General features: G+C 43.0%; 1 protein-coding gene and 1 non-coding gene across 8 annotated transcripts in view; both read left to right on the top strand.

Moving 5' to 3' along the window:
* Nucleotides 1-27,132, top strand: part of ST3GAL3 (ST3 beta-galactoside alpha-2,3-sialyltransferase 3) — a 411,061-nt gene that overhangs the window by 20,250 nt on the left and 363,679 nt on the right. For all 7 annotated transcript variants that reach the window (XM_048862089.2, XM_048862090.2, XM_048862088.2 and 4 more), the window contains exon 2: nucleotides 90-234. In XM_048862089.2, coding sequence (XP_048718046.2) covers nucleotides 114-234 — 121 coding nt within the window. In that variant the 5' untranslated portion in view covers nucleotides 90-113. The remainder of the gene's footprint in view (nucleotides 1-89; nucleotides 235-27,132) is intronic.
* Nucleotides 15,863-15,968, top strand: LOC125642028 (U6 spliceosomal RNA). The gene has a single exon (XR_007358236.1). It is a non-coding gene; the product is annotated as a U6 spliceosomal RNA (small nuclear RNA).

The following is a 27,132-nucleotide window of genomic DNA, read 5'->3' as shown; positions in this document are numbered from 1 at the left end:
TTCTTGAGTTTCTCATGTTTATAGTGTACTTGCTCTTGAATGAATTGCAAGCTGGATGGTTCAAGGTTCAAACTGTTTTTCTTCTCCAGATCATGTAGAAGAGCAGATTTCGTATGAAGATGGGATTGTTGGTGTTTATGCGTAACCTGCTGCTAGCCCTTTGTCTCTTTCTGGTACTTGGATTTCTTTATTACTCTGCATGGAAGCTGCACCTTCTCAGATGGGAGGACACAAGTAAGTATAGGAACTCTTGCCAGTCCCTCTTTAAATGCTTATGAAGTAGTTGTTACATGGTGATGTGGTTTTGGTTTTGTGTGTTTCAAGTTTGACGGTAGTAGAGTGATGGGAATAAATCCAATCAATTGCTGGAGCTTCAGCATGCTGTAGGGGTTGAATTTGTAACTATTTACAGATCCTCTTCATGGCTTTGGATTAGCAATGGGTACAAGAACAAAGTTCATGCATCTAATATACCAATTATAGGCTTGCAATTTTTAGGTTTTATTATTTTTTTGTGGAATGGGATCCTTAATTATATTGTCCAAACTAATTGACCTTTGGAATTATTTGTATCTGTTCTGGGATAAAGTTTTGTTCACTGTGTATTTTTTGATCCTTTTTGCTTGTGGCAAACAGGTAAAGCAAGGTGGTCTCTCTTTCCAGGGGCTTTTGAATTTCTTCAGCGGGCTTCTCTTTCCATCTCTGGATTTTTACATTCTCTATCCAGCATCTCCTTATTTCTTCCTTACATCAATCCTCATTTTCCCTTTCTCTATTACCTTCAGTACTTGTCAGTTATCTGTCATCTTGAAGGATGTCTCCTCCATCCAATTGAAAAAAGCTTGTCCTTATTTTTAAGTTATGAAAGCAGTTACTCAAATACATGCTGATTATGTAATGTTCCTTTGCTTATAACTTTGGTCTGCAACTGTTTTTTTCACTACATTATTTCTGTAGTACAGGGTACTCCTCACTTCCACCTCTATTGGTTTCTTATTGCATCTTGTCTAATGACTGAGTTAGTGAGCTATAAGTACCCAGCTCCCCCTTACATCATTCAGACAGAAGGAATGCTGTTATGGAGTTTGTTTTTAACTTGTCTGGTATTCGAGTAGGTTAGAAGATACTTTAGATTGTAAAAAGAAAAGGAGTACTGTAGCTCATGAAAGCTTATGTTCAAATAAATTTTAGTCTCTAAGGTGCCACAAGTCCTCCTTTTCTTTTTGCGGATACAGACTAACACGGCTGCTTCTCTGAAATCTGTCTTTAGATTGTAAGACCTTCTGGGCAGGAATTGTCTTTGTATGTGTGTTCAGTAACCAGCACAATAGTGCTTCAGTCCTAATTGGGGCCTTTGGGTGCTACTACAATATAAATATTAATAGCTACTGCTATTAATATCCTGGGGGAAGTGCTTTCATTCTGAATGAAAGGAACAAGCTAAGTGAGGTTTTGAAATGAATGCAGTGTGCCTGTCAGTCTGTTGAGAATGCTGTGTATCTTCATTCTTCTCTTCTCTTCTCTTCTCTTCTCTTCTCTTCTCTTCTCAACAGCATCAAAAAGTGTTGAGGCTTTCCAGAGCCTGTTGAAAGACATGGTTCCTACCCAACAGATCACAATCTGATTTTAATTTACGTATGCTATCTGTGCTTTGTACTGTACATGGTGCATGGCAAGATGTTAGTATAGGCTCTGAATTTCCTTGGTTTTTTTTTTTTTTGTATGTTTTTATCTTTTCATTTAGCTTTGTGTGTAGTATGCTAAAATGACTGATGATTTTAATTCCAACATGATTCTTCATGTGGTAATGACAAATGCAAACTTCTTGTTCACCCTTTTAAGTCAGTACACATGACATCCCAGATCTCCAGGAATTTAACATGTGAATGCATGATACTGTTGGTTGCTACAGGACACAGCCTAGCAGAATAGCTTCTAAAAGGCCTGCTTTCTGAGCAGGTTTCTTATCCCTATAATGCCCAGACACAATGAGATGACTTCAGGATGAAGTAGCAGCTGTACAAATACACGGCAAAGGATCCTGTTTAAGATGCAGCTTACTGATCTCACAGACTGATAACTCTTTTTCTGTTGTTATCTGTTAGTACATAAGATGTTACCAGGAACATTACAGTTTGTTTTATTGATCCAAAGGAGCACTTACAGTTACTGGTGTAAACTGCAAGCTTTCCTAAGTCCAGGCAAGCCGCAGGTTCCCTTTAGATTCTAAGTGTGTGTGTGGTGCCATGTAGTTGATTCCCGCCCCGCCCCCGCCCCCAATACTCACGCAACAACTTCTTTCAGAGAGGAAGTTAACTTACATTAACCCCCACCCCACCCTGGCCCCAAACCCTAGGGGGGACTACATACAAAAACCTGTTAAAAGGAAGTTAAGGTTGTAAAGTCTTAAGAAACTTAAGAAATACCAAAAGTAGGGTTGCCCAGGCATTCAGTATTCTTTTTTCCTTATTATTCAGTGTGTGCCCTTACCATGTAATTAATGGCTATACAGCATACGCATGAGAGAGCAGAATTAAGGTTGGCATTTACTGACTTAAGTACTTGACTTGACACCCTAAATATACTGTTTCTTTATGTAATTCTATATACTCTTTCTCCACCGTCTATAACCAATGGTTTTGTCCTGACTGAATGACTCTTCAGCTTTTGTGGTGTGGTGTGGTGTTCATCTCCATTGCCATTCTGCTCCAGTCTTTGTACTACCAGCAGCATGAAATTTTCTGTAATCCTGGTGACTGACGCATCTGTGCTGTCTTCAGAGATCATGATTCTAGTGAGTTTAACTCTTACGTTGTGCTTGGCATAGAGTGGTATGGTGTACAGTGAAAGGTGTAGGCCCTGAAAGTGGCCTACTTCATAAACCTTTGCATGCACTTTGGTCTCTTTTCGGTGCATTAGAGTATGCTCGTGTACCAGACTGTTAGATGAGTGTGAATGGTGGCACAATGGTGACACTGTAAGGAATCTAGCCATACTAGGCTTTAACCTTTGGATATCTAAGCAGTTGCTGTACCATTTGAACTAAAGAAGAATGCATGGCCAAAAAGCTTCCTTAACAGACAGTTAAGGTTCCATCGAGTTTAAGGCCAGAAGGGACCATAAGATCATTGAGTCTGAAGTCTGTTGTGAATTCTGGGCCGTTCATCCCGATATCCTTATATTGGGCTCAATGACTTTAGCTAGACTAAAGTGTTTCGGTCCTCAGGAGACTAAACACTGAGTGCCATAGGCAAAGAATAGGAGAGATGTCACCAATGCCTGAAGTCCCTGCCACGTCAAGGAATTGATTAGGTGAAATATGCCTAGATGATTCTAGCAGGGGATCCATGCTGTAGCGCAATGGTTTTCAAACTTTTTTTCTGGGGACACAGTTGAAGAAAATTGTTGATGCCCGCGACCCAGTGGAGCTGAGGGGTTTGGGATGTTGGAGGGCCAGGAATAAGGGGTTCAGGGCTGGGGCAGGGGGTTGGGATGCAGGAGGGGGTCAGGGCTCTGGGCTTGCGGTACAGGCTCTGGGGTGGGGCCAGGGATGAGGTGTTTGGGGTGCAGGAAGGGGTTCCAGGTTTGGGGGGGGGCTCAGGGCTGGGACAGGGGGTTGGGGCACAGGCTTACCTCCAGCAGCTCCCGGTCAGCAGCGCAGCCGGGTGCAGAGGCAGGCTTCCCGCGTGTCCTTGCACCGTGGACTGTGCTGCGCCCTGGAAGCTGCCAGCAGCAAGTCCGGCTCTTAAGTGGAGGCGCGCAAGCGGCTCTGCGTGGCTTTTGCCCCCAGGCACCGCCCTCCCCACAGCTACCATTGGCCAGGAATTGGCCAATGGGGGGGTGGGGGCAGTGCGCGGAGGCCCGTGGCGCCCTGCCTAGAAGTTGGACCCGCTGCTGGCTGCTTCCAGGGCACAGCGCGGTGTTGGAACAAGTGGGCAGTAGCCTGCCTTAGCTGGGCAGCACCATCAACGGGACTTTTAACATCCCAGTTGGCAGTGCTGGCCAGAGCCACTAGGGTCCCTGGGTGCTGAGCAAAGCAACCCAGTGCCTTACATGCTGCGACCCAATACTTTGAAAAGTACTGCTGTAGAGGAAGGTGATAGTGAGAGTGCTCCCGAGGTCCCTGACAGTCTGATCTGGGGGAGGGTGGGGTAGAATTTCTTCCCACGACAAAATCTGGTGATCACTTGGACCCTGAGCCTGCCTGGCTGGTGCATCTAAGCAATAGGATTATCTGTACCAACTCAAAAAGAAAATGAGTACTTGTGGCACCTTAGAGACTAACAAATTTATTTGAGCATAAGCTTTCGTGAGTTACAGCTCACTTGATCGGATGCATTCAGTACCAACTCAGAGCACTAATCCATTCCATTCCATGTCCCATTAGCAGCTCTGGCTAATCTCTGATCCTTTAGAGAAAGGCGGGAATATATCAGGCCAATTGTCCATGGAGTGTGGGTGGGAATATCTTTCCTGACCCCTGTAGCATCTGTCTGAAGCATGAGATTTGATCACAGTTATTGTCTTAATGCAGAGCTACAAGTGTTATGAATATGTTCAGCGCAATGCATAGCTTCCTGTTCTCCCCATGGCCTGTGAAGGAAGGGAATGAACAGCGTGATTCACCATGAAGACCAACCAGCCTAAACTTCTCTGTGTCTCTTTTACACATACACTTACACACACACGAATTTATCCCAGAAGCTGAATTCAAGTATGCTTTTAGAAAGATATCTAATTACCTCTAATGACTCCAAGCGGTGTCAAAACTACCACCTTCCCTGGTAAGCTGTTCTAATGTTGAATTTTGTTTACTGCTAAGAGATTGCATCTTGTTTCAAGGTTGAGTTTGTCTAGCTTCAAAATCCAATGGCTGGAAGCTGTTATGCTTTTGTCAGCACGGTTGAAAACTCCCACGCTATCAGATATCCTTTTCCATGTGTAAGTACCTCTACACAGAGATTAGGTCACCCCTGAACCTTCTCTGTGATAAGTTTAGTTCCTTAAGCCTCACAGTGTAAGGTTTGTTTTTCATCCACTGGATCATGTTTTGGGATCCTCTTTCAAAATCTTGCTAATATTTTCGCATCCTTTTTCAAGTGAACTGGACACAGTACTCTAGCATTGATCTTATCAATAAGAAGTACAGAGGCAAGATCTCTTCCCTACTTCTACTTTATATCCCGTTCTTATACATCCAAGGATCACATTAGCCCTTTTTGCCACAGCATTGCAGTGAGTGCTCATGTTAGGGGTCATTGTAGGTAATCACCTCAAATCCCTTCTCCGAGTCACAGCTTTGCCAGCCAGTCTCCCATCTGGATAGATACAGATTGCATTCTTTGTTTCCAGATGTATTACTTTGTTAAAACATGTTTTGTTGGATTGTAATGGTCTACAAAGGTGAATCGCATCACTCTATCAGTAACCCATCTATCCTTGTTATTTAATGCCCCCCAATCTTTGTCATCTGCAAATATTACCAGCACAGATTTCATTTAATTATCTAGATTGTTAATTTAAAAAAAAACAACTGAATAGTGTTGGACCAAGCACTTATCCCTGCTAGAGACCCTGCTAGATATGCCCTGCTCCTTGATGTTTTCCCAATTAGCACCAATATTTTGAGATCTGTAACTGAGCCAGTTTTAATCCATCTAATGTGTAAGCCCTGTTAGTTCCATATAATGCAAATTTTTAAATCAAAATGTCATGTGGAACGAAGTCAAATGCCTGGGAGAAATCCAAGTATACTGTATCAGCATAGTTGCCTTTTATCAGCTAGACCTCCAACGAACCAAAACAAACCAACAACCACCCAGGATCATTGGGCAAAATCTGCCTTCTGACTGGCATTAATTATATTTTTAGCCTCTAATACTTTGAAAGTCCTGAGTTAACCATTCCATTATCTTACCCAGGATTGATGTCAAGCTAACTGGTCTATAGTTCCCTGGGTCATCCCTTTTGTGTGCGCTCTCCCTCTCTCTCTCCCTCTTTTTTTATTTTTTAAATGCATATTAACACTAAAGGGTCGGCAGCCCTCCAGTCCTTTGCAGTTTTGCCAGATATCCAAGGTTTTTGTTAAAAATTAACCTTAGTGATTCATAGAATCATAGAATATCAGGGTTGGAAGGGACCTCAGGAGGTCATCTAGTCCAACCCCCTGCACAAAGCAGGACTGATCCCCAACTAAATCATCCCAGCCAGGGCTTTGTCAAGCCTGATTCAGAGAGCTCCTCAGCTTGTTCTTGGAAGACTCTTGGGTGTAAGTTATCTGGCCCGTGGAATTGAAAGTGTTTAATCTGGCCTGTGGAATTGAAAGTGTTTAATCTGGCCTGTGGAATTGAAAGTGTTTTGCAGATTTTGCATCATATCCTCCTTTGTTACATATGGTAAACTTTTTGTTCCATCCGCAATACCATATGGGATGGACATATCCTTCTGGTTTGTTTCAAATATAGACCAGTAATATCTATTGAGTACTTCAGCCTCTTCTACATCACTATTTACAATTTTACAGTCTGCATCTAGGAATGGACCTGACACAGGGTTTTTCTTGTTCCTAATAATTGTTAAAAATTTCTTCTGACTATCTTTAACCCTGTTGGACATTAATATTTCATTAAGGGAATCCTTTAGCTTCCCTTAAGTCAACTACATTTTTAATTTGTAACTTATATTCACTGCAATTTACTTCCTCTCTCTTCCATTCTTATTTATTTTATTACTGCTTTTACGTCAACTTTTAACCAGGATGGCTTCTTGTCCAGTGTAACTTTTTTTCATGTCAGTGGAATCATGGCTGTTTAGGTATCTGGTAGGATGTCCTTAAACAGTTCCCAGTTTTCATTAACACTTCCTACTTTAAATTTAATGTTCTCAATTATGCTGACAGTTGTTTTAAACTTGGAAAACTGGCTCTTTTAGAGTTCCAAATATATATATTATTGGTCAGTGCTGTGTTCTCTTTGCACAAAGTAAATGTACCCTGATTGCGATCACTGGTGCCTAGGTAATTGCTTAGGTCAGCAAGTAATTCTTCCTTGTTTGTCAGAATGAGGTCCAGTATTGATTTATGTTGGGCCTAATTGGGGGTGGGGTGAGGAGGGACTCTGCACATACTTTCTGTAGCATATTTGAGAAATGGCCCATTTATCTCAATGGGGTGTTGTCAGCTGAATGAGGACACTCTATAGAGATATTACATGTATTGAACATGCCTGTTCTTGTTTGCCTTCACAGACTCAGTCTGTCATGCCTAGTGAACCTGGCGGGAATTCAGTGAGCATCTCCCAGCACAGAATTGATCCACCTCTTCTTGTGTAATTTTTTCCATGGCACCAAGTCCCTCTCGTATCAGCCCAGTGACAAACTACCATACTAGGCTTTATATCATGGGCACAATAATGCCCCTAGCCTGTCCCAGGATGGGGTTTGGCACTGGAAAATTACTGGTGGACTGCTGAAATTCCTCAAACTGGCACTCACCCTTCTCTTCCAAAAGATAAATCTGCAATAACTTGAAATATTTTGTTTTCTAAACTGGTTCTTGATAGTGTTTAGTATTTGAGCTTAGGGGCAGTCCAAGGACAAATGGTTCCAAATATTTGAGAATTAAAAGCAGGTGATTTTGAGGTGCTGTAACGTGGAAGCTCCTTAACCAAATGACCAAAGACTTGCACTGTCAACATATACTCCAGCCCCTTAACTGTTACATGTTTCAGAGTAACAGCCGTGTTAGTCTGTATTCTTAAAAAGAAAAGGAGTACTTGTGGCACCTTAGAGACTAACAAATTTATTTGAGCATAAGCTTTCGTGAGCTACAGCTCACGTCATCGGATGCATTCAGTGGAAAATACAGTGGGGAGATTTATAGCAGTTTTCAAGAGACCTATGCATGTAGACTTTAGAGCTGATTTTTTTTCAAGGTGCTCTCACAAAGTTGCTCAGCTGTCAGCATGGAAATTACTATCGCTCCTCCATAATGCCAACCAGTGTCCCCTCTAAGTTTTTCCATCCAGGTGCAGAATGAATTTTGTTATGGGTAGCACCAATATCGAGGTAATATGTGGATGTGTGCCATCCCCTCCATGCTTTCATGGCAGCCCTTATCCCACTAAGAGCTCACAATGTCCTACTGCTAGTACCATCTTAGGGATGGTTTGTCTTCAGGTGACGTCTGCAATACCTATCTGTTCATTCCTACAAGCCTCCTTCCACAAGGATCAGTACATGCTTAGCAAACTATACATATAAATGCACCACTGAAATGCAGCCACCTCTGAGGAGGAAAGTCAGCAGCCAGCTAGGCCAACAGCAGAGAGAGCACTATGCAGTAGTTTGGAAAGAGAAGGGGAATTTTGGTGAGGAAGAATCTTTTCCTCTTATGCAAAATGCTTGAAATATTCAGTGTTCAGACTGGGTTTCATCTGTAAAGGTCCCATATGAATATAAAATATAATACCGCAATTTAGAAATCAAAGTAAATGTTTCTTTTTAAATCAGGACACGAAGGCTCAAAATAATTTTTAAAAAACACTCACATTCCCCTTACCACCATCCTCTTGTATTAACAATACAAAGCACTTTAAAAAGTTCTATAAACTATTCAACCTTCATGTTGTTTATATTTTTACACTGGATCAGCTTGGACAGTTAAAGTAGCACAGTCAAGTTCACCTTCAGATTCTCATACACAGATAAAATGTTCCAATGTCTCAGTTATTACAGTGAAACACACACAGCTCTGTAAATTTACATAGCACTTTACAAACACATGGACTCAGGCAAAATTTCACTTGAGGTGAAGTTCTCCCACTTCTTTCCATGAGGCCACTCTCATGAGTAACGGCTACATGAGTAATACTTTACAGGATCAAGCCCCTAGATAAACCATATGTCCTCCTTCCCACAAAAAGCTTTGCAAACACTACGAGGGGAGGTTTAAATCCATAACAGGGAATTGTTGTCACTAGAAATCAGACAAAAACAGTCACAAAAACATTTCCATTAGTCCTAGTTTTGGTAAAACACAAACCAAAAAGCCAATATTTAGTGTTTTTCATTTATAAATATTGGTGTTTTAGAGAGGAAGGCCGATATCATTATTCCCACCTTGAAAATGGGGAAACTGAGGCACAGTGTGGGTTGAGTTGGGGTACAGAATAAACATCCCAACCTGTGGCCAGAACAGATACATACCTTCTTTGCAGTTGCTGTACCAGACCCTGTGATGAGGTTTATAAGACCTTTACATGAAGTTAAAACTTATCAACTGGTGTGGAGCTTGCTAGAAGCATCTCTCTGGCAGACTACTGACTGTTTTATCGAGCCATTATCTCCTGGCTATTCAGATGGTGACAAAACACATTCTGGTGATCAAGATACTATGTTGACCGGGGAGAGAGGCGTCTCTCTGGTCCCTGCCGCTGGCTCTTTGGCTCTAGATTGACAGCTGCCTTTGCAGTGGATGTTGGTGCTACTCCTTTGGCAGTGCCAACAGGTGGCTCTTCTGTTGAAAGCATTTTGTTGCACACTCCAGGGCCCTCTTTCAGGAAGAGGGCTAAGGAAAGAAAACTGGTAGAAAAGTAGGTCAAATATGTAAACATCGTTGTTGGTTGACAAATTTAAGAAAGCTACTTGCCAGCATGCGGGTCACACCCTGAAGGCGTGTCTACACTTAAAACGCCGTCAAACTTCAGTGAAGACACTACTACGCTGATGGGAGACCTTCTACCATCAGCATAGTGAATCCACTTCTGCTAGAGATGGTAGCTATGTTGACAGGAGAAGCTGTCTACACTGTCTATGTAGTGCTGTATACAGTGGGGGTTAGGTTGGTGTAACTGCGTTGCTCAGGGGTGTGGATTTTTCATGCTCCTGAGCAGTATTGTTATACCGATGTAAGTTTGTAGTGTAGACCTGGTCTGAGTGTCTGTGTATAGCTACAGCCGTGGTCCAGCAGCTCTGACCCCAGCAGCCTCTCAGTACACATCCGTCATGCTCTGGCTTCCACCGGCTTTGGTTATCACTTGCAGGGTGACCCTAACACACTCCTAGTCCTGGATTTCCCCCCCACAAAACATATGTTTATCATGGGACAGTGCAGACATATTAGATCCGTTGCCCATCTGAGGAGATCAAGATACAACAGTTTGCCACTTTAAATGGAGTTACTGCCACAGTTTACTACATTGGATTAGTTTTGATTAGAGGATAAAACAAGTTTATTTAACTACAAAGAGAGTGGTTTTAAGTGAATACAAGTACTAAGACATTAAAGTCAGAAATGGTTACAAGAAAAGTAAAGTTAAAATGCTATTCCTGAACAAACTAGCCTTGGTTCAAGGTGAAATTCTTACCGCATATTTCCAGTAGCATTGCTGACCCAGTTTCAGGTCAAGATCTGCTTTCAAGGTCCAATGACTGGCTTCTTTTGTCCTCTGAGATGAAAGAGAGAGCTGGATAAGGAGAGAGAACTTGGAGTGTTTTTTTCCCCTCACTTTTATAGTTGTCACCTTTTGAAGTGCATTTTCTAGAGGGAGACCCCTGCATTTTCCAACTCAGAGAAAAGAGGCTTGGAGTCTTGTGGGAAAGAGGTTTCATGCCATTGTTTGCTAAGATGCAGAATCTGTTTGTTCCTGTCCCCCTTCCTTACCAAAGAATGGCTACTTGATAGGTGATGGCCCATCAGCTTTGATGGCACCAAGCTAGAGGCATCAACTTGTCCTTTGTCTTTTGAGAAACAGATTTACCCATTCCTCAGACTTGTCTGGTGTAAACAGATTACTCATGATTTCCGCTTATGTTCATACCTTTACGTGTAATGTTGCTACATGCATTTCATCATGATATTGTTGACCAGCAACAACATCATGATTAGTTTTTAAATGATACTTTACAAGGCATTTTCTGTGCAAAGATTATTACAGTAGCTTGTTGGGTGTGAATCCAGGGGTTCATTCCAGCACAACCTCTTGGGTCAGAATTTTTGAGTTGGTTTGCTCTCTTGAGTTATTACAACATCCTTGGAAGAAGGACAGTATGATCCTTCAAGTTATTTCTCCATTTTATTTTCTTTCAGTTGTGTAATATTTCTCTCAATATATCAAGTATAAAAAAAACCCTATCTGTGCTTTTGATATTCTTGTCAAAACTTAAATAGTCAAAACAGTAATACTGTGGTGTTGGACTCCAAAAACTTGTAGCTGGCTTTTGAAACCATCCCTTAGAGATATCTACTGATGTTGGCTTCATATTGAAATCAACAAGTGAATTCTTACGCTTTGCTTCATGTTCCTGTGAGTTCCTTTTCCAGTGCTGTTTCTGCAAGAACAGTCAAAGGGATGAAAATAAGGGAAATAGACTTTGTTATAAGACAATTTTAAACATTCTGACATCGTTTTTCATGGGGACAGAAGTGAGACTTTTAAGCAAACTGTTGAAACTGGCTCAACTTCTGGTTGCAGGTTCTGGTTCTGCTTCAGTGGTTGCAGGTTCTGGTTCTGCTTCATTTCCCTAGAAATCCACATCCTTTTGAGATTATCTCAAATAATGCTAAGCTGTTGAAAAGGGAATTAAAAAAACCTTTATCTTACACTATCTACTGATTTTTTTTCCCCTCCTCCAACATAAAAATTGCATTTCTGCCAACTTTGCATTCTTGCATTAAAATCTATCTTAATCTTTTTAAAAACGAACATTTTAAGTAAACTGATTTTGTGCATGTTTCAAGATGTACATACTGTATCCCACCCTCTTTAAATGGCTGAAAGCTTTGCAATGTACCCGATTTGCGTGTAGGTCTGGTATAACTGTACATCTTGTGTTACTGTTTGCTGTATATGTTCTATATTAAGTGACAGAAGTATTACATGTACTGGCATCTGTTTCCTCAAATACTCTTCAGTAGATGCCCCCCAAAACCCCCACAGCTGAGGAAGATGGTCAATTGGTTAAAAAGTTACTTGATTTAGAAAGGAATTGAAGGCAGCTAAAACTGTGTGTGCACATGCTCACACGCACTCACACACATGGGAGAAAGGTGATCTTGATAGTAATGAATATAAATCAGACACTAGGAATTGTAGAAAATCATAACGGAAGCAAAGGAACACAAGGAGAAATCTATGGCTAATAGAGAGAAGGACAATAAGAAGGAATTAAAAATATATATGGGAAACAGAAAGTATCCTAACAATGGTATTGGTCCATTACTAGATGGAAATGGTAGAGTTATCAATAATTATGCAGAAAAGGTAGAATTGTTCCCTAAATATTTGTTTTGTGTTTGGGAAAAGACAGACGATGTAGTCCTATCATATGATAACACTCTTTCTAGTCCTCTGGTATCTCAGGAGGATATTAAACAACAACTACCAAAATTAGATGTATTTAAATCAGTAGGTCAAGATAACTTGCATTGAAAAGTTTTAAAAGAAATGGCTGAGGAGCTTCCTGGACCACTAATGTTGATTTTCAATAAGTCTTGGAGCACCAGGGAAGTTCCAGAAGACTGGAAGAAAGCTAATGTTGGGCTAATATTTTAAAAGGGTAAACAGGATGATCTGAGTAAATTATAGGCCTTTGGTCTGACATGGATCCTGGGAAAGATAATAAAGTGACTGATATGGGACTCGAGTAATAAAGAATTAAAGGAGGGTAATGTAATTGATGCGGATCATGGGTTTATGAACGATAGGTCCTATCGGACTAATTTAATATCTTTATTTGATGAGATTACAAGTTTGATGGAGAAACGGGGTAATGTTGATGTAATCTACTTAGATGTCTGTAAGGTGTTTGACTTGCTACCACACAACTTTTTGATTAAAAAAAAAAAAACAAAAAACCTAGAAAGATCTATAATTACCATGGCACACATTAAATGGATTAAAATCTGACTGATAGGTCTCAAAATGTTAATTATAAGTGGAGATGCATACACAGGGGACTCTCAAGTAGGAGTAGAGAGGTTATTTTACCTCAGAATTTGGCAGTGATGTGAATGCTGCTGGAATACTATGTCCAGGTCTGATGACTACAATTCAAGAAGGATGTTGATGAGTTGGAGAGGGTTCAGAAAAGAGCCACAAAATGATTAAAAAATTAGAAAATGTGGCTTAGATTCAAGGAGCTCAATCTATTTAGCTTAGCAGAGAATGTTAAAGGGTGACTTGATCACAATCAATAAATACCTACATGGGGCACAAATATTTAATAATGGATACTTCAGTTTAGCAGAGAAGGTATAATGTGATCCCATGGCTGGAAGTTGAAACTAGACAAATTTTGACTGGAAATGCCTAAATTTTTAACTGTGAGAGTACACTGCAATAAAAGGCTGCGGCTGGCCTGGGTCAGCTCGAGCTTCGGGGCTATAAAATAGCAGTGTAGATGTTTGGCCTCAGGCTGGAGCCCAAGCTCTGAGACCCCATGACGGGGGAGGATCTCTGAGCTTGGCCTTCAGCCCGTGGTCAAACATCTACGGTGAAATTACACAGCCTTGGAGTATAAGCCTGAGTCAGCTGACCCAGGCTCTGAGAATCAGAGCCAGGGTGTTTTTTTATTGCAGTTCAGACATACCCAATGTCTCCTTTTGTCTCTCAAAGCTAAGAATGTATGAAATAATTTTAAAAAATAATAAACCTGAGTAGTTTCAGGTTTGCTCAGACAGATACCGTTGACATTGCCCTAGGTATGTCAAGAAAATGGGGGAATATGATTGCTTATCTCAGTCTAACACTCTTGCATATCCTCCGTGTCCACTAGAACTCTATAGCTGCATTGCCATTCACTGAAGCCTCTCTGCCTCACCATTGTACTGGGGAATTCTAGCCAACTGTTGGCCTATATCACAGAGCAGAACAAGGCTCAGTCAGGGGCAGCCAAACATGGTGTCCTAGAGGGAATTCTGAGGCCAGGGATGAACATTTATCAATATCTGGCAACTCTTCAGGGATTTGTGAGGAGTAGGTAAATGGTTGAGTATAAGTCAGGCTTAGCTAGCTACTGTTTAAGTCTAACCTAATGTTGGCCAAAATCTAAGAGTTTCTTTTCCCCTCATTCCCCACTCTTGTGCATTTTCCCCACTGTCTTCTACATGTTTGGGAAGAGCACAGTCCTGTGATCTCTGACTGATGGGTTGGGACATTGCTTGGAGAGGGCAGGTTAGGTGAGTACCATAACTGTCTATTGCCTGGTTTTCAGAGCTTGTAAGGTTAGCCAGCCTCGTGTTCTGCAAGGTGCAAGGCAGTGATAGGCTTCATTAACTCTGTATTGACACTGTTTTTTGGCAGTGAATTTCCCTTGTCTTTTTGAGGAATTGATGATAGTGAGGGGGTGATTGAGGCACTTCCTGTGTGTACATCGTTGCTACTCACTAGCTTGAGTTAGCAACAGGCTCTCCGAAGTCTCTATTCCATTTATGGGGGAAGGGACACTCCTGCAAGCCTCCTGTGCTGAAGGGTGAAGCGGGTCATTTTCAATGGAATGAGAACACCCTTTTAGATGAATACAGCTCTGAGAGGTGTGAACTGTTCCATTCATCTCAAGCGGTTGTGACATTACACTCCATATTCTTTATGAAAATATGCTTATGATATGGATATGACAAAACTGAGATGTACTTTATGCAAGGTGGATCATGTAAGGTATCATTAGAAAGGTTATGATTTACTGAATGTGATTATCCAATTTGTATGCCTGTATCATTTCTGTATCTGAAGTTAGAAATATTGACCATATATCTGTATTTCAAATGTGCTACTTTGGGTGTCACCCACAACTAGCCCTTCAGGTACAACAGTGAAAAGCCAGACAGGGCTGATGGCCCATTACCAAAGACAATGGACTGTGAAAGGGCTTAGTTGTCCAGTGGATGCTCCAGACAGCCTACAAGTAATGGCTACCACAGCCCTGCAGAGACATGGGTCTGAGTTACATTGTACTCCCAACCCCCCTCCGTCCCCCCAAATGCCAGTGTTTTTCCACTGGAAGACAAAGGGTTCCCACCATACGCAAGAGCTGTATAAGGCAGGGGAGTGACATCATTGTGGTTCTCCTCTGCCTCCCCACCCAAAGAGACACTGAAAAACACCTGGAAGCAAGAACTGAACTGGGGGGAGAGAAGTTGATCCCAAGCTGGAAGGACGCCTGGCTTGTGAGTAATAATACCTAAAGTCTCAAGTTGCAGGCCAGTGCGGCTGCCTTTCAAGACTCTCTGTAATCTCCCTGTGACAATATTTAGGGTGAGAAATTACTATTCATAGCCAATTTCTTTAGTGAATCAAGCTTAGTTTGCATGTTTTGTTTTGTTTGCTTAGCAAACAGAATAAAGCAGATTACTATTTCTTTAATCACTTAAAATCTGCCATTTATAGTTAATAAGATCTGTTTTGTTTATTATTAAACCCAGTTTATGTAATTTCTAATGGGGAGGGGGCAAGAAGTCATGCATATCTCTCTTCACATTGAGGGAGGGGGCAAATTTATGAGCTTACGTTGTACAGATTTCTCTGCAGCACAAGACAGTATTATATTTGGTTTATTCTCCAAAAAGGGCTTATACATGAGTGCTGGGTGAGTCCTCTCTCACAGAGCTGACTTCAGTCTGTGTCTGCAGCTGGGTGTGGCCCTGTGTGTGTGTGTGTGTGTGTATGCGTGCGTGCTGCAAGAGGCTGGAGAGCCTAATTCAGCAAAACAGGGAGAGGGAATCCAGGCTGGCAGGAGAGTGTCGGTGAAATCCCAGTACATCAGGTGGCATCCTGGACGGGGCGTCCAACCCGTCACAGTGGTGGTGTTATCCCCCTCCCTACTCTTGCCATTGTGTGTCTGGTACATGTACAGACCAGAATGCCTGGTCTTCCTTCCACAGCACATGTACTGACATTGGAATGATACAGAGTAGATTAGTGTGGCCCCTGCGCAAGGATGAGATGCAAATTTGTGATGCGTTTCCATGCCTGTGTCTAGTTGCAAAAGTCATCATTATGTTTAATGCTGCTCTGCAGAGAAGAGATTCATCCTGGCTGGGAGTCTTGTGCCAATCTCTCTGTTTTCTTTTCTTTGTGATCTCTAGGTCCATCCTATAGCAGCCTAGCCTCATGTCACCATAGCAGTCAGCGTATCCTACATGCAGTACTACTCATCAGACTGTCCTGGGTGGAACTTGCATAGATGACAGTGGGGATACATTTATGGGGTGCTGAAGTACTTCAAAATTACAGACACTACTTACACTTTCAGAAGAAGCACCATGATGGCTCCAGGCACCAACCAGAAGCAGATTGAAAGCACTAAGGGGCACAGGAGATACTTTGAGTCATGATCCTTGAGTTAAAGGAGCAGTGCTTGTTCCTCTAAGGCAGTGGTTCCCAAACTTGTTCCGCGCTTGTGCAGGGAAAGCCCCTGGCGGGTCGGGCCAGTTTGTTTACCTGATGCGTCTGCAGGTTCAGCCGATCACTGCTCCCAGTGGCTGCGGTTCGCTGCTCCAGGCCAATGGGAACTGCTGGAAGCGGTGGCCGGTATGTCCCTTGGCCCGCGCCGCTTCCAGCAGCTCCCATTGGCCTGGAGCAGCGAACCGCGGCCACTGGGAGCCACGATTGGCCGAACCTGCGGACGTGGCAGGTAAACAAACCGGCCCAGTCCACCAGGGGCTTTCCCCGCACAAGTGGCGGAACAAGTTTGGGAACCACTGCTCTAAGGGCCGCTGTACACTGAAAACTTATATTGGCATAGCTATGTCTTTTAGGAGTGTGAAAAATCCACACCCATCAGAGGTGTAGCTGTGCTGACCTAACCCGTGGTGTAGACAGCGCTAAGGAGATGGAAGACTTTTTCCTTCTGTTGATCTAGCTACCACCTGTTGGGGAGGTGGATTAACTACAGTGATGGGAGAACCCCTCCTATCTCTGTACTGAGTGGCTACACTGAAGCGCAAAAGCCGCACAGCTGGGGCACTGCAGCTGTGCCTCTGTGGTGTTTCAGGTGTAGACTAGCCCTCAGTCACCACTTGAATGTGAGCCCAGTGTGTCTCTCGCAAAGGAATTCCTGAAGAAGCAGTAGGTCATGAGAATGCAAATTGTCTGTAAGCAGTGGTACTAAAGCTTTTCTGGTGTCATGACTTTTGTAATATTTCTCAACCAGTCCTTTGTATTGTTGAGCAGCTGGGGAGCTCTTGGGAGTCTCTTATTTTTTTTCTGCCTCTTCACCAAAAAAGTTATATGAATTGGATTATATTAAAAGTAGCTTTTGTGGTGCATGGGCTTGTTCCCTACCTCAGAATCTCCTTTCAAAATGATCCCAAACTTGCAATCTGAACTCTAATCCAGTTCCTGTTGTAGGTGAAATTTAAAGGCCTGTGTTATGCAGGAAGTCAGATTAGATCATCTCATTGTCCCTGCTGGCTTTAAACTCTGTGAACAGTTTGGCCACATATGAATGTTATGAGAACAGGAACATTTTACTTTCCCTTTCTCACAGGTGCCATGTCTCAGAAACCGCTTGATCCTGTGACCCGAATTTGTACCACTAATACTACCCCAGACTCCACTGATCACATCACTTTTCAAGACAATCTGAGTATTCTTACGGATTTTGGAGCACTTTGAAAAATCAGCTGTTGAAAGGAAAGCTCATCACACTCTTACCTCTGGAGCTAAGGAGAGGCAATTCAGAGACCTGCAGAAAAGCTTAAGAGATCTGTTTTCCAACTGTAGTGAGTGGGATACATGTGATGAGTTCCTTTAATGAACTCACACAAAGTGAAAATGTGCTAACACTAAAATCAGTAAAGCTCTAGAGGGGTTTCTTAGAAAATGTTTAAAGACTAACTTTAAAGGGACATTTCTTATTAAATATCTATTTAACCTTGTGAAACTGCTTCCAGAAGCTGTTTATACCCAACACCAGAAATGAATTTATGTTTAAAAGCACCTCATAGTTCTGTATAAATATTATTATAGGAATGACTAGAGACCCCAGTCAAGTTTGTGGTCCCATAATGGTAGGCACTGTGATAATGCATTGAGAAACAGTCTCTGCTTTGAGAGTTTGCAGTCTAAACAAACAAGACAAAGGGTGGGGAAGCAGAGCCATAGGGAGTTGAAGTGACTTGCCCAAGGTCACACAGTACTCCTAGATCTAGTGACTTGCTGGCTAGATTATGCTGTATTCCCAATAATCAATAACTCTACATCTGCATTGTTCAGAGAACCAACAGCATATCCAAATTGCTTTCTGGGGGCAGAGGTCTTCTAATAACCTTTGTTGCAAATGCAAGGATAACAATATTTCAAAATAACATATACACAGTATTCTAAAAGTTGGTAACAATCTAAATGGCTGACGGTGGTGTGATGTAGAATACCACAGCTATTAGACAAGGAGTAAGAACTTTGGTATAGGTTGCTTAAAAAACTATTTAAAAAAATACCCCAAGTACTGTTTGGAAATTGGGATTTTTTTTAACCTTTTGTAGTTTCTGGCTGTTTTAGCTGTCGAGCTTTTTAAAAAAAAATTGCAAGATTTTTTTTTTTTAATAATGGGATAGTGTATTTTCATCTTCTATCCTCAGAAACGTTGAACTGTGTTTATTAAAACCTTTGTTAAAAAAAACACTTTCAGGCACAGACTAAGCCTATGGAATTATCACATGAAAGATGAGTGAAAATGAAGTTATCATTGAAATACTCGCGCAACCTTAACTCTAGCTGTTGCTAGTGCTCTGGCTATAATTACAAGACTAATTACTATGAATTTAGTTGTCATGACTCTTCTGCCTTGTAAAGTTCTTCCCACGCAGTCTCAACACTTGACATCCCAAGTGGACCATAAGTAGCGCTCTACTTACATTGCAATGAAAACAGCAATATATTGTTTGTATGTCTAGCACTGCTATATGTCCATTACTGATTAGTGAAGTCTTATTTGGGATATTAAAAAGGCCAGTATCACTTGCAAATATGATTTATTGTTAAATTTTTGATATCCACATGTTCTAGTTTGATGTTTTTGTAGATGTACAATAGACTATTAAACATAAAAACCTAAGTTAATAGAACATTAAGATCGCATATTTAAATACTAGTCAGATAGTGAGAATGTTAAGATCATCATTGCTATGCTAACTGACTTGTATATTGTTCGTTAAAAATAACAGCATGTTACATAGATAAGAATTCAAAAGTTGGAAAATGTTCAAGTTAGATTTGCACATACTGCTTTAGCTTTGTCTGCTTTGTGTACATGCATTAAAAGTAGTCTCTAATCACATGATCACATTTTTCTAATACAATATAAAAACTTTTTGTAGAGCTTTAGGCCCAAACTTCTATAGTTTGTTACCATGTACGTCAGACAAATGTCATTTACGTGTGAGATGATCCATACAAAGTTGTGTGACAAATAACTTGTGAGGGCATTCTGCGCCAAAAAGTTAAAAATTCTGTACACAATATTTTAAAATTCTGCAAGCTTTATATGTTAATAAATACATGCAGAGGCTCCAGCACGGCAGTGGAGAGCACAGGCCACTGGTTGTACGAAGGTGGGAGATCACCCTGCAGCCTCCCCACCCCCGGGACACGGACTCAGTGGTGAGGCTGCGCCTGATCCTGACACAGCACAAGGCCTGGGCCTGTCCCAGAAACACCCTGGGACCTTGCCCCTCTGCGCCAGATGCGGGCCAGGCAGGCTTAACCAGGCAGGATCCAAGTGTGAGCTGAGAGGATTCAGTGTGGGACAGTCTGGGTGCAGACAGCTCAGTGGGGGGGTCTAGGTGTGGGGGGGTCTGGATGCACAGAGGCTTGTGGGGAGGGGGTGGGGGGGTTCCAGCTGCAGGGGTGATAGGACTCTTTAGGGGCTTCCAGGTGAAAGTAGTTGGGGCTCCGCAGAGGGGTCTGGATGTGGGGATATCAGCAGGGGGTGCTGGGGGAGTGGGGCTTGGTGGGTTGGGGGTCTGGGTGCAGCTAGTTGGGGGGTCAGTAGTGTGGATGTGGGGGCTCAAGAAAGTGCAGGGGTGGGGCTTGTCAGGGTGGGGGTTTGAGTGCAGGGAGCTCAGTAGGGGGTAGTCTTGCTGCAGGGAGGGGGATCCAGAGGCAGAGGTTGAGGTTCAGTGGGGTGGGGTTTGGGAATGGAGGGCTAGGGGGTTCTGGCTGTATGGGATGAGGCTTGGTGGGGGTGTCTGTGAATGGGAGGTCCAGATGCACGGGTGTTGGGTGGATGGGGGAGCAGCTCCCCATACAGTCACCCCTCCCCGGAGTAATGGGGGCAGGAAGCTGGGGAGGAGTGATGGGGGCAGGAAGCTGGGGAGGATGCTGAACTTCCTGCAGCAGGGGAAGGTTTCTGGGGGTGGGTCTGACACAGCCTAGCCACTCCTTGGAGGGGAAGAGGAAATTCCATCCTCCCCTGCCTCCAGCCCAGCTGGGACTAGCAGCTGATCCTGACTCAGGGTAGGAGCCGCTGGCTGGGGTGTCCCCAACCCTGCAGTGATTTACCTCTCTGTCAGCTATTCTGGGTGCCTGAAACCATGTACCTGCGCAGCTAGGGAAGTGGCGTGTGACTGCTCTTGCAGCTTCCCTTCGCTTCCCTGCCAGAAGGTCATTTCCCTGTGGGGAACCAAAGAAATGTGTGGGGGACATGAATTCTGTGCACATGCAGTGGTGCAGAATTCCCCCAGGCGTAACAAATATATACTATGTGTGTTGCAGTATTTGAGAAATAGCATGTTTTCATGCAATTAAAGACTGTCTATTAAAACACACACACAAAGAGGAGGAGGTAAGTTGATGTTTCCTAACTTGAGCGCTTAACTCCTCTAATTTTTCAAAATAGCTTTGTGCAACATCCTTGTTTTAAAAAATAGAAAAAATATTGTCTTGCTCCTTGATTAACTAAACTCCTCTACCGTATGCTGTGCCACACGTCTCACATGGCGGTGCTTCAGAGGAATGAGTTGAAATCTTTGGATGGAAGGTGCTAGAGAAACCCAAGCTGCTGCTATTTGTATTTATTTGTTACTCCTCTTGTCTTCTCATACAGCCCTATGGAGGCAAAAATTTCCTGTTAGCACTTAGCAGAAAGTATTGCTTATGAGAGTTGCACCACAGCTATGAGTGAGGATGATGGCTTACCAACACATCTTCTATGAGAGGAACAACAGGAAGCAATGGTTGTAAGCATGCAAAAATCCAGGCTACCTGAGGAGATAATGCACCAGTCAGGGATCAATGCTTGCAGTGAATATAGCTGGTAATAAGGAACCTGACGTTGATAAAAATTTCAGTTTCAATAACTTTAAGAGCCACTTTCATTGACTATCTGTGAGTTTGAAACCTGTCTAGAAGGCTAAAAACTCCAGTCTCTGATGGATTAATTACTGTTTTTTTGTGTAGTGTTTTCAAGTATAGTTCGTTCTTTTACATCGTACCACTTTAATTGTTGTTGTACCTTTTCAAGGAGGGAGTTGTCTGTCCCCATAGCTACCTTTCTTCACCCTTTGTTCCCTCCAAGGGGCTAAACTAATCCCTGTTAAAGTTTTCTTAAAAGATTCATTAGAAAAAATCTTCAAGTCTGTGATGGAACTGAGTGGAACCTGGGACAGTTTGAGGCTTGCGAACGTTAAATCTTTCAGTAGCTTAGCTAACAGAGCTAGACAAAAACAATATGAATCTTTGCTCAGCTGTCAACTTTGTTGCTTGTGATGTGAAATCAGTGGCTACACTGGCAGTGGGATGTGAAGAGCTGTTGATATTTATGAGGAAAGTGTTGTTTGCTGACAGCCATGTACCTCCTTAGGAACTCTAGATTCTGCCTTTTACGATATCCTGAGAACTATTACTACTTTCAGTACTGTGCTGTTTTCTTTCCTTCCTGTTTCAGTTTCTTATCTTTATATAAACAATGATTTTGAAAATGGCATGTGTTTTGTAAAACACATATAACACTACTTGCATTTCTGTTTGAGGACTTTTATTTTCCCTCTTTGGCTTGGTGACTTTGTCCTCTGTCTGACTATTTTTTTGTTTAGAGATTTGTATTTCTACGAAGCCAGTGTAAAACTGCTGGGCCTATAGTGGTGGAAAAAATCCGACTTAGATTCTGGAGTTTGAAAAGTAGTAATACAAAGTGGCTTCGTGAAGTGTTTGCAATGATTGCAACATACCACTGGAGGGCAATAGATCTGTTTTTCTGCTCCTGTGCTTGATCCTACTTGAGTATCGTTATTCTTTCATCCTGCGGCAGTGCAACATTAAATGTGATTGTTAGATACTTTGTTGCATATTGATCAAAGCTCTGCCATATTATATATATATATATATATAAGAGCATAGCATACGTCTCTTTTTTTCATTACAGTTCCAAAGCTATGAATCCTTAAAAAGTATGTGCTGCTCTTTGGGTACATGTAAAATATATATATTTTTTGCCAAAATATTTTTTGCCGAAACGTCATTTACGTTCTCTGCAGATCATTTCCTGTCATTCCTAAGAGTACAAAATTTTATCATGTTACTTTTCCTCAGTGATTCATTTAGTATGATTAATGGTAAGATTTTGTCATGGATATTTTTAGTAAAAGTCCAGGACAGGTCCCAGTTTCTGTGAATTTTTCTTTGTTGCCCATGACCTGTCTGTGACCTTTATTAAAAATATCCATGATAAAATGAGAAGGGGTTGGGCAGCTGTGGGGTGGCAGGGCACTCCGGGGCCCCCACAACTCATGGGGGCTCAGCTGCGGGGGTTACCCCGCCCTGCCGCAGCCTCTGGGGAGTTGCGGGGTACCCCCGCTGCCCATGGCTGTTCGGAGCTTGGGGGCCCGCTGCCTCAGGCGGGGTGGGGGGTACCTCACAGCTCACTGCTGCTGTGGGAAGTGGTGGGACCCTGCAGCTCCTAGCCACCGGGGCTGAAGTCACAGAGGTCTTTGGAAGTTATGGATTCCATGACTTCTGCGACCTCCATGACAAAATTGTAGCCTTAAATATGATATCTCAGGAATTCATGTCAGGGACTTTTGACAAGGTTGCTCTCCTTGCAGGGGGTTGAATTCACCAGTGAGTTGAGGACTAGTACAAAGTCTATACAATGTTTAAATTCTACAGGATCCTGGTCTCGATCAGTGCAGGGGATGGATGGGGTTTAGTGCACGAGGCAGCTGTTTAATATTTTGCTTTATCTTCATAAGTCAGTATGTGTCCCCATGCCTCATTTACTTCACAGCACACAAAGCTTGCATTGAATTAGGAATTTTTAAAATTTCCTCCTGGGCTTTTTAATTGCATTCATCACTCTAGTCCTAGAAACATTAATAAAATTATCTTCACAACATCTAGTGAGGTGGGAAAATATCATAGAATCATAGAAGATTAGGGTTCGAAGAGACCTCAGGAGGTCATCTAGTCCAACCCCCTGCTCAAAGCAGGACTAACCCCAACTAAATCATCCCAGCCAGGGCTTTGTGGAGCAGGGCCTTAAAAACCTCTTAAGGATGGAGATTCCACCTCCTCCTTAGGGAACCCATTCCAGTGCTTCACCACCCTCCTAGTGAAATAGTGTTTCCTAATATCCAACCTAGACCTCCCCCACTGCAACTTGAGACCATTACTCCTCGTTCTGTCATCTGCCACCACTGAGAACAGCCCTGCTCCAACCTCTTTGGAACCCCCTTTCAGGTAGTTGAAGGCTGCGATCAAATCCCCCCTCACTCTTCTCTTCTGCAGACTAAATAAACCCAGTTCCCTCAGCCTCTCCTCGTAAGTCATGTGCCCAGTGTCACGGAGTCCCTGGGCGATGCTCTGGAACTGCTCCCCATGAAGCCAGTCAGGACTCTGGGGCAGTCGCCTTTCTGTGAGCAGCCTGTCTTCAGGACACACAGCTCACACAGCTTCCACCTTCCTGGGTCTGACCTCGGAGCATTCAGCATCCTCTGCCCCTCCGTGCGCTTCCCCCAGCGAGTCCGCTCAGGCGGGGCTCCTGGGGAAGCCAGAGGGTCCTGCACCCCAACTTCGCAGTCAGACGTGACTCTCAGCCAGCCAGTAAAACAGGAGGTTTATTAGACGACAGGAACATGGTCTAAAACAGAGCTTGCAGGTGCAGAGAGCGGGACCCCTCAGCTGGGTCCATTTTGGGGGGGCAGTGAGCCAGACAACCATGTCTGCACTTCACTCCATGTCCCAGCCAGCCCCAAACTGAAACTCCCTCCAGCCCCTCCTCCTCTGGGCTTTGTTCCTTTCCCGGGCCAGGAGGTCACCTGATTCCTTTGTTCTCCAACCCTTTAGCTCTCACCTTGCAGGGGGGAAGGGCCCAGGCCATCAGTTGCCAGGAAACAGGGTGTCGGCCATTCTCGGTGTCCAGACTCCTGCACACACCTGCCCTCTAGGGCTCTGCAATGATCATACACCCTTACTCCACCCCCTAGATACTTAAGAACTGCCTGGGGGAAACTGAGGTACCCCCACACTATTCAGAGGAAACATTAAGAACAGTCCCACTTCGTCACACCCAGCCCCCTAATAATTTTCATTGCCCTCTGCTGGACTCTCTCCAATTTGTCCACATCCTTTCTGTATGGGGAACCCAAAACTGAATGCAGTACTCCAGATGTGGCCTCACCAGTGCTGAATAGAGGGGAATAATCACTTCCCTCGATCTGCTGGCAGTGCCCCTACTAATGCAGCCCAATATGCCGTTAGCCTTCTTGGCAACAAGGACACACTGTTGGCTCATATCCAGCTTCTCATCCACTGAAATCCCTGGGTTTACTCTGGTTTACATAGAGAACTGCAGGCACAGAAGGTTTAAGGCCAAAATTTGCAAAATTGTCTGCTAATTTTGGTTGACTTAATGATTAGGTGCCCCACTTGAGATGTCTGGGATCTGATTCCCTCCTCTCCCCTCCCCCCCCCCCTCCCCCCCCAAAAGCCACTGAGCAGTCACAAATCCCATTGACTTTGATTGGCGTGATTGGTGCACTCAGCACTTTTGAAGATCATATCCTACAGGTTTGTATTTGGGAACCCAGAAAATGAGGATGGTCTAGCTAGTGGCCACCTCTGAAAATATTTTGGTGACTTGCCCAACATCCTATTAAAAAGTCCATTCCAAGCTCTGGATGCCATTGACACTTTTTTTCTAAATTATACAAAGTGTGAAATAAATAAACTGCAGTTTCCACGGTATGCATCTGATGAAGTGAGCTGTAGCTCACGAAAGCTTATGCTCAAATAAATTGGTTAGTCTCTAAGGTGCCACAAGTACTCCTTTTCTTTTTGTGAATACAGACTAACACGGCTGTTACTCTGAAACCTTAAATTACTCTGTATCTCCAGACCCAGGCAGAATTCATACAAGGGTACTGAAAGCAACTAAAGACCAAAGAATCAGAGAATTATAGAAATGTAGGGCTGAAAGGGCTCTCGGAGTCATCAAATCCAGCCTCCTGCGCTGAGGCAGGACCAGGTAATCCTAGACCATCCCTGACAGGTGTTTGTTCAACCTGTTCTTAAAACATCTAATGATGGGTATAAAACAACTTTCCTTGGAAGCCTATTCCAGAGTTTAACTACCCTTATAGTTAGAAAGCTTTTCCTAATATCTAACCTTAATCTTCCTTGCTGCAGATTAGCTCTATTACTCCTTGTCCTACCTTCAGTGAACATGGAGAATAACTGATCACTATGATCTGTATAACAGATCTTTAACATATTTGAAGACTGTTATCAGGTCCCCTCTCAGTCATATTTTCTGAAGAGTAACATGCCCAGTTTTTTAACCTTTCCTCATAGGTCAGATTTGCTAAACCTTTTATCACTTTTTTTGCTCTCTTCTGGACTCTCTGCAGTTTGTCTGCATCTTTCCTAAAGTGTGGTGTCCAGAACTGGACACTTTATTCTAGCGGAGGCCACACTGGTGCCGAGTAGACTGGGACAGTTACCTCCTGTGTCTTACGTACAACACTCCTGTTAATATACTCCAGAACGATGATAGCTTTTTTCGCAGCTGCATGATTTGGTTGACTCTCATTCAGTGTGTGATCCCAAGAACCTTTTCTGGAGTACTATCACCTAGCCAGTTACTCCCCATTGTGGAGTTGTGCGTTTGAAGTTTCCTTCATAAGTGTAGTACTTTGCTCTTGTCTTTGTTTAATCTTGTTGAATTCAGACCAATTCTTCAATTTTGTCAAGGTAATTTTTAATTCTAATCTTGTCCTTCAAAGAGCTTGCAATCCCTCCTATTTTGGTGTCATCAGTAAACTTTATAGCATATTATCCACTCCCAAATCCAAGTTATTAATTAAAATATTGAATAGTACCAGACCCAGGACTGACCCTTGGGGGACCCTCCCTGTTTCATAGAATCATAGAATATCAGGGTTGGAAGGGACCTCAGGAGGTCATCTAGTCCAACCCCCTGCTCAAAGCAGGACCAATCCCCAATTAAATCATCCCAGCCAGGGCTTTGTCAAGCCTGACCTTAAAAAACTTCTAAGGAAGGAGATTCCAGCACCTCCCTAGGTAACACATTCCAGTGTTTTTTTCCTACCCTCCTAGTGAAAAAGTTTTTCCTGATATCCAACCTAAATCTCCCCCACTGCAACTTGAGACCATTATTCCTTGTCCTATCATCCACTACCACTGAGAATAGTCTAGATCCATCCTCTTTGGAACCCCCTTTCAGGTAGTTGAAAGCAGCTATCAAATCCCCCCTCATTCTTCTCTTCCGTAGACTAAACAATCCCAGTTCCCTCAGCCTCTCCTCATAAGTCCTGTGTTCCGACCCCTAATCATTTTTGTTGCCCTCTGCTGGACTCTCTCCAATTTTTCCACATCCTTGTTGTAGTGTGGGGCCCAAAACTGGACACATACTCCAGATGAGGCCTCACCAATGCCGACTAGAGGGGAACGATCACGTCCCTCGATCTGCTCACTATGCCCCTAGTTATACATCCCAAAATGCCATTGGCCTTCTTGGCAACAAGGGCACACTGCTGACTCATGTTTGACAGTGAACGATTGATAACTGCCCTTTTAAAAAATGTTGAACTATAGTGCCAACTACTATGTTAATGTATCATTATAAAAACACCTTCTGCCCTGGATGACTGCTAACTTCCTAGCCATTTTTAAAGAGAAG

Source organism: Caretta caretta, chromosome 8 (assembly GCF_965140235.1).
Source record: "Caretta caretta isolate rCarCar2 chromosome 8, rCarCar1.hap1, whole genome shotgun sequence".
NCBI classification, from domain to species: domain Eukaryota; kingdom Metazoa; phylum Chordata; order Testudines; family Cheloniidae; genus Caretta; species Caretta caretta.
The sequence above is the reverse complement of the archived record's forward strand: the minus strand, read 5'-3'. Positions and strand labels throughout refer to the sequence as shown.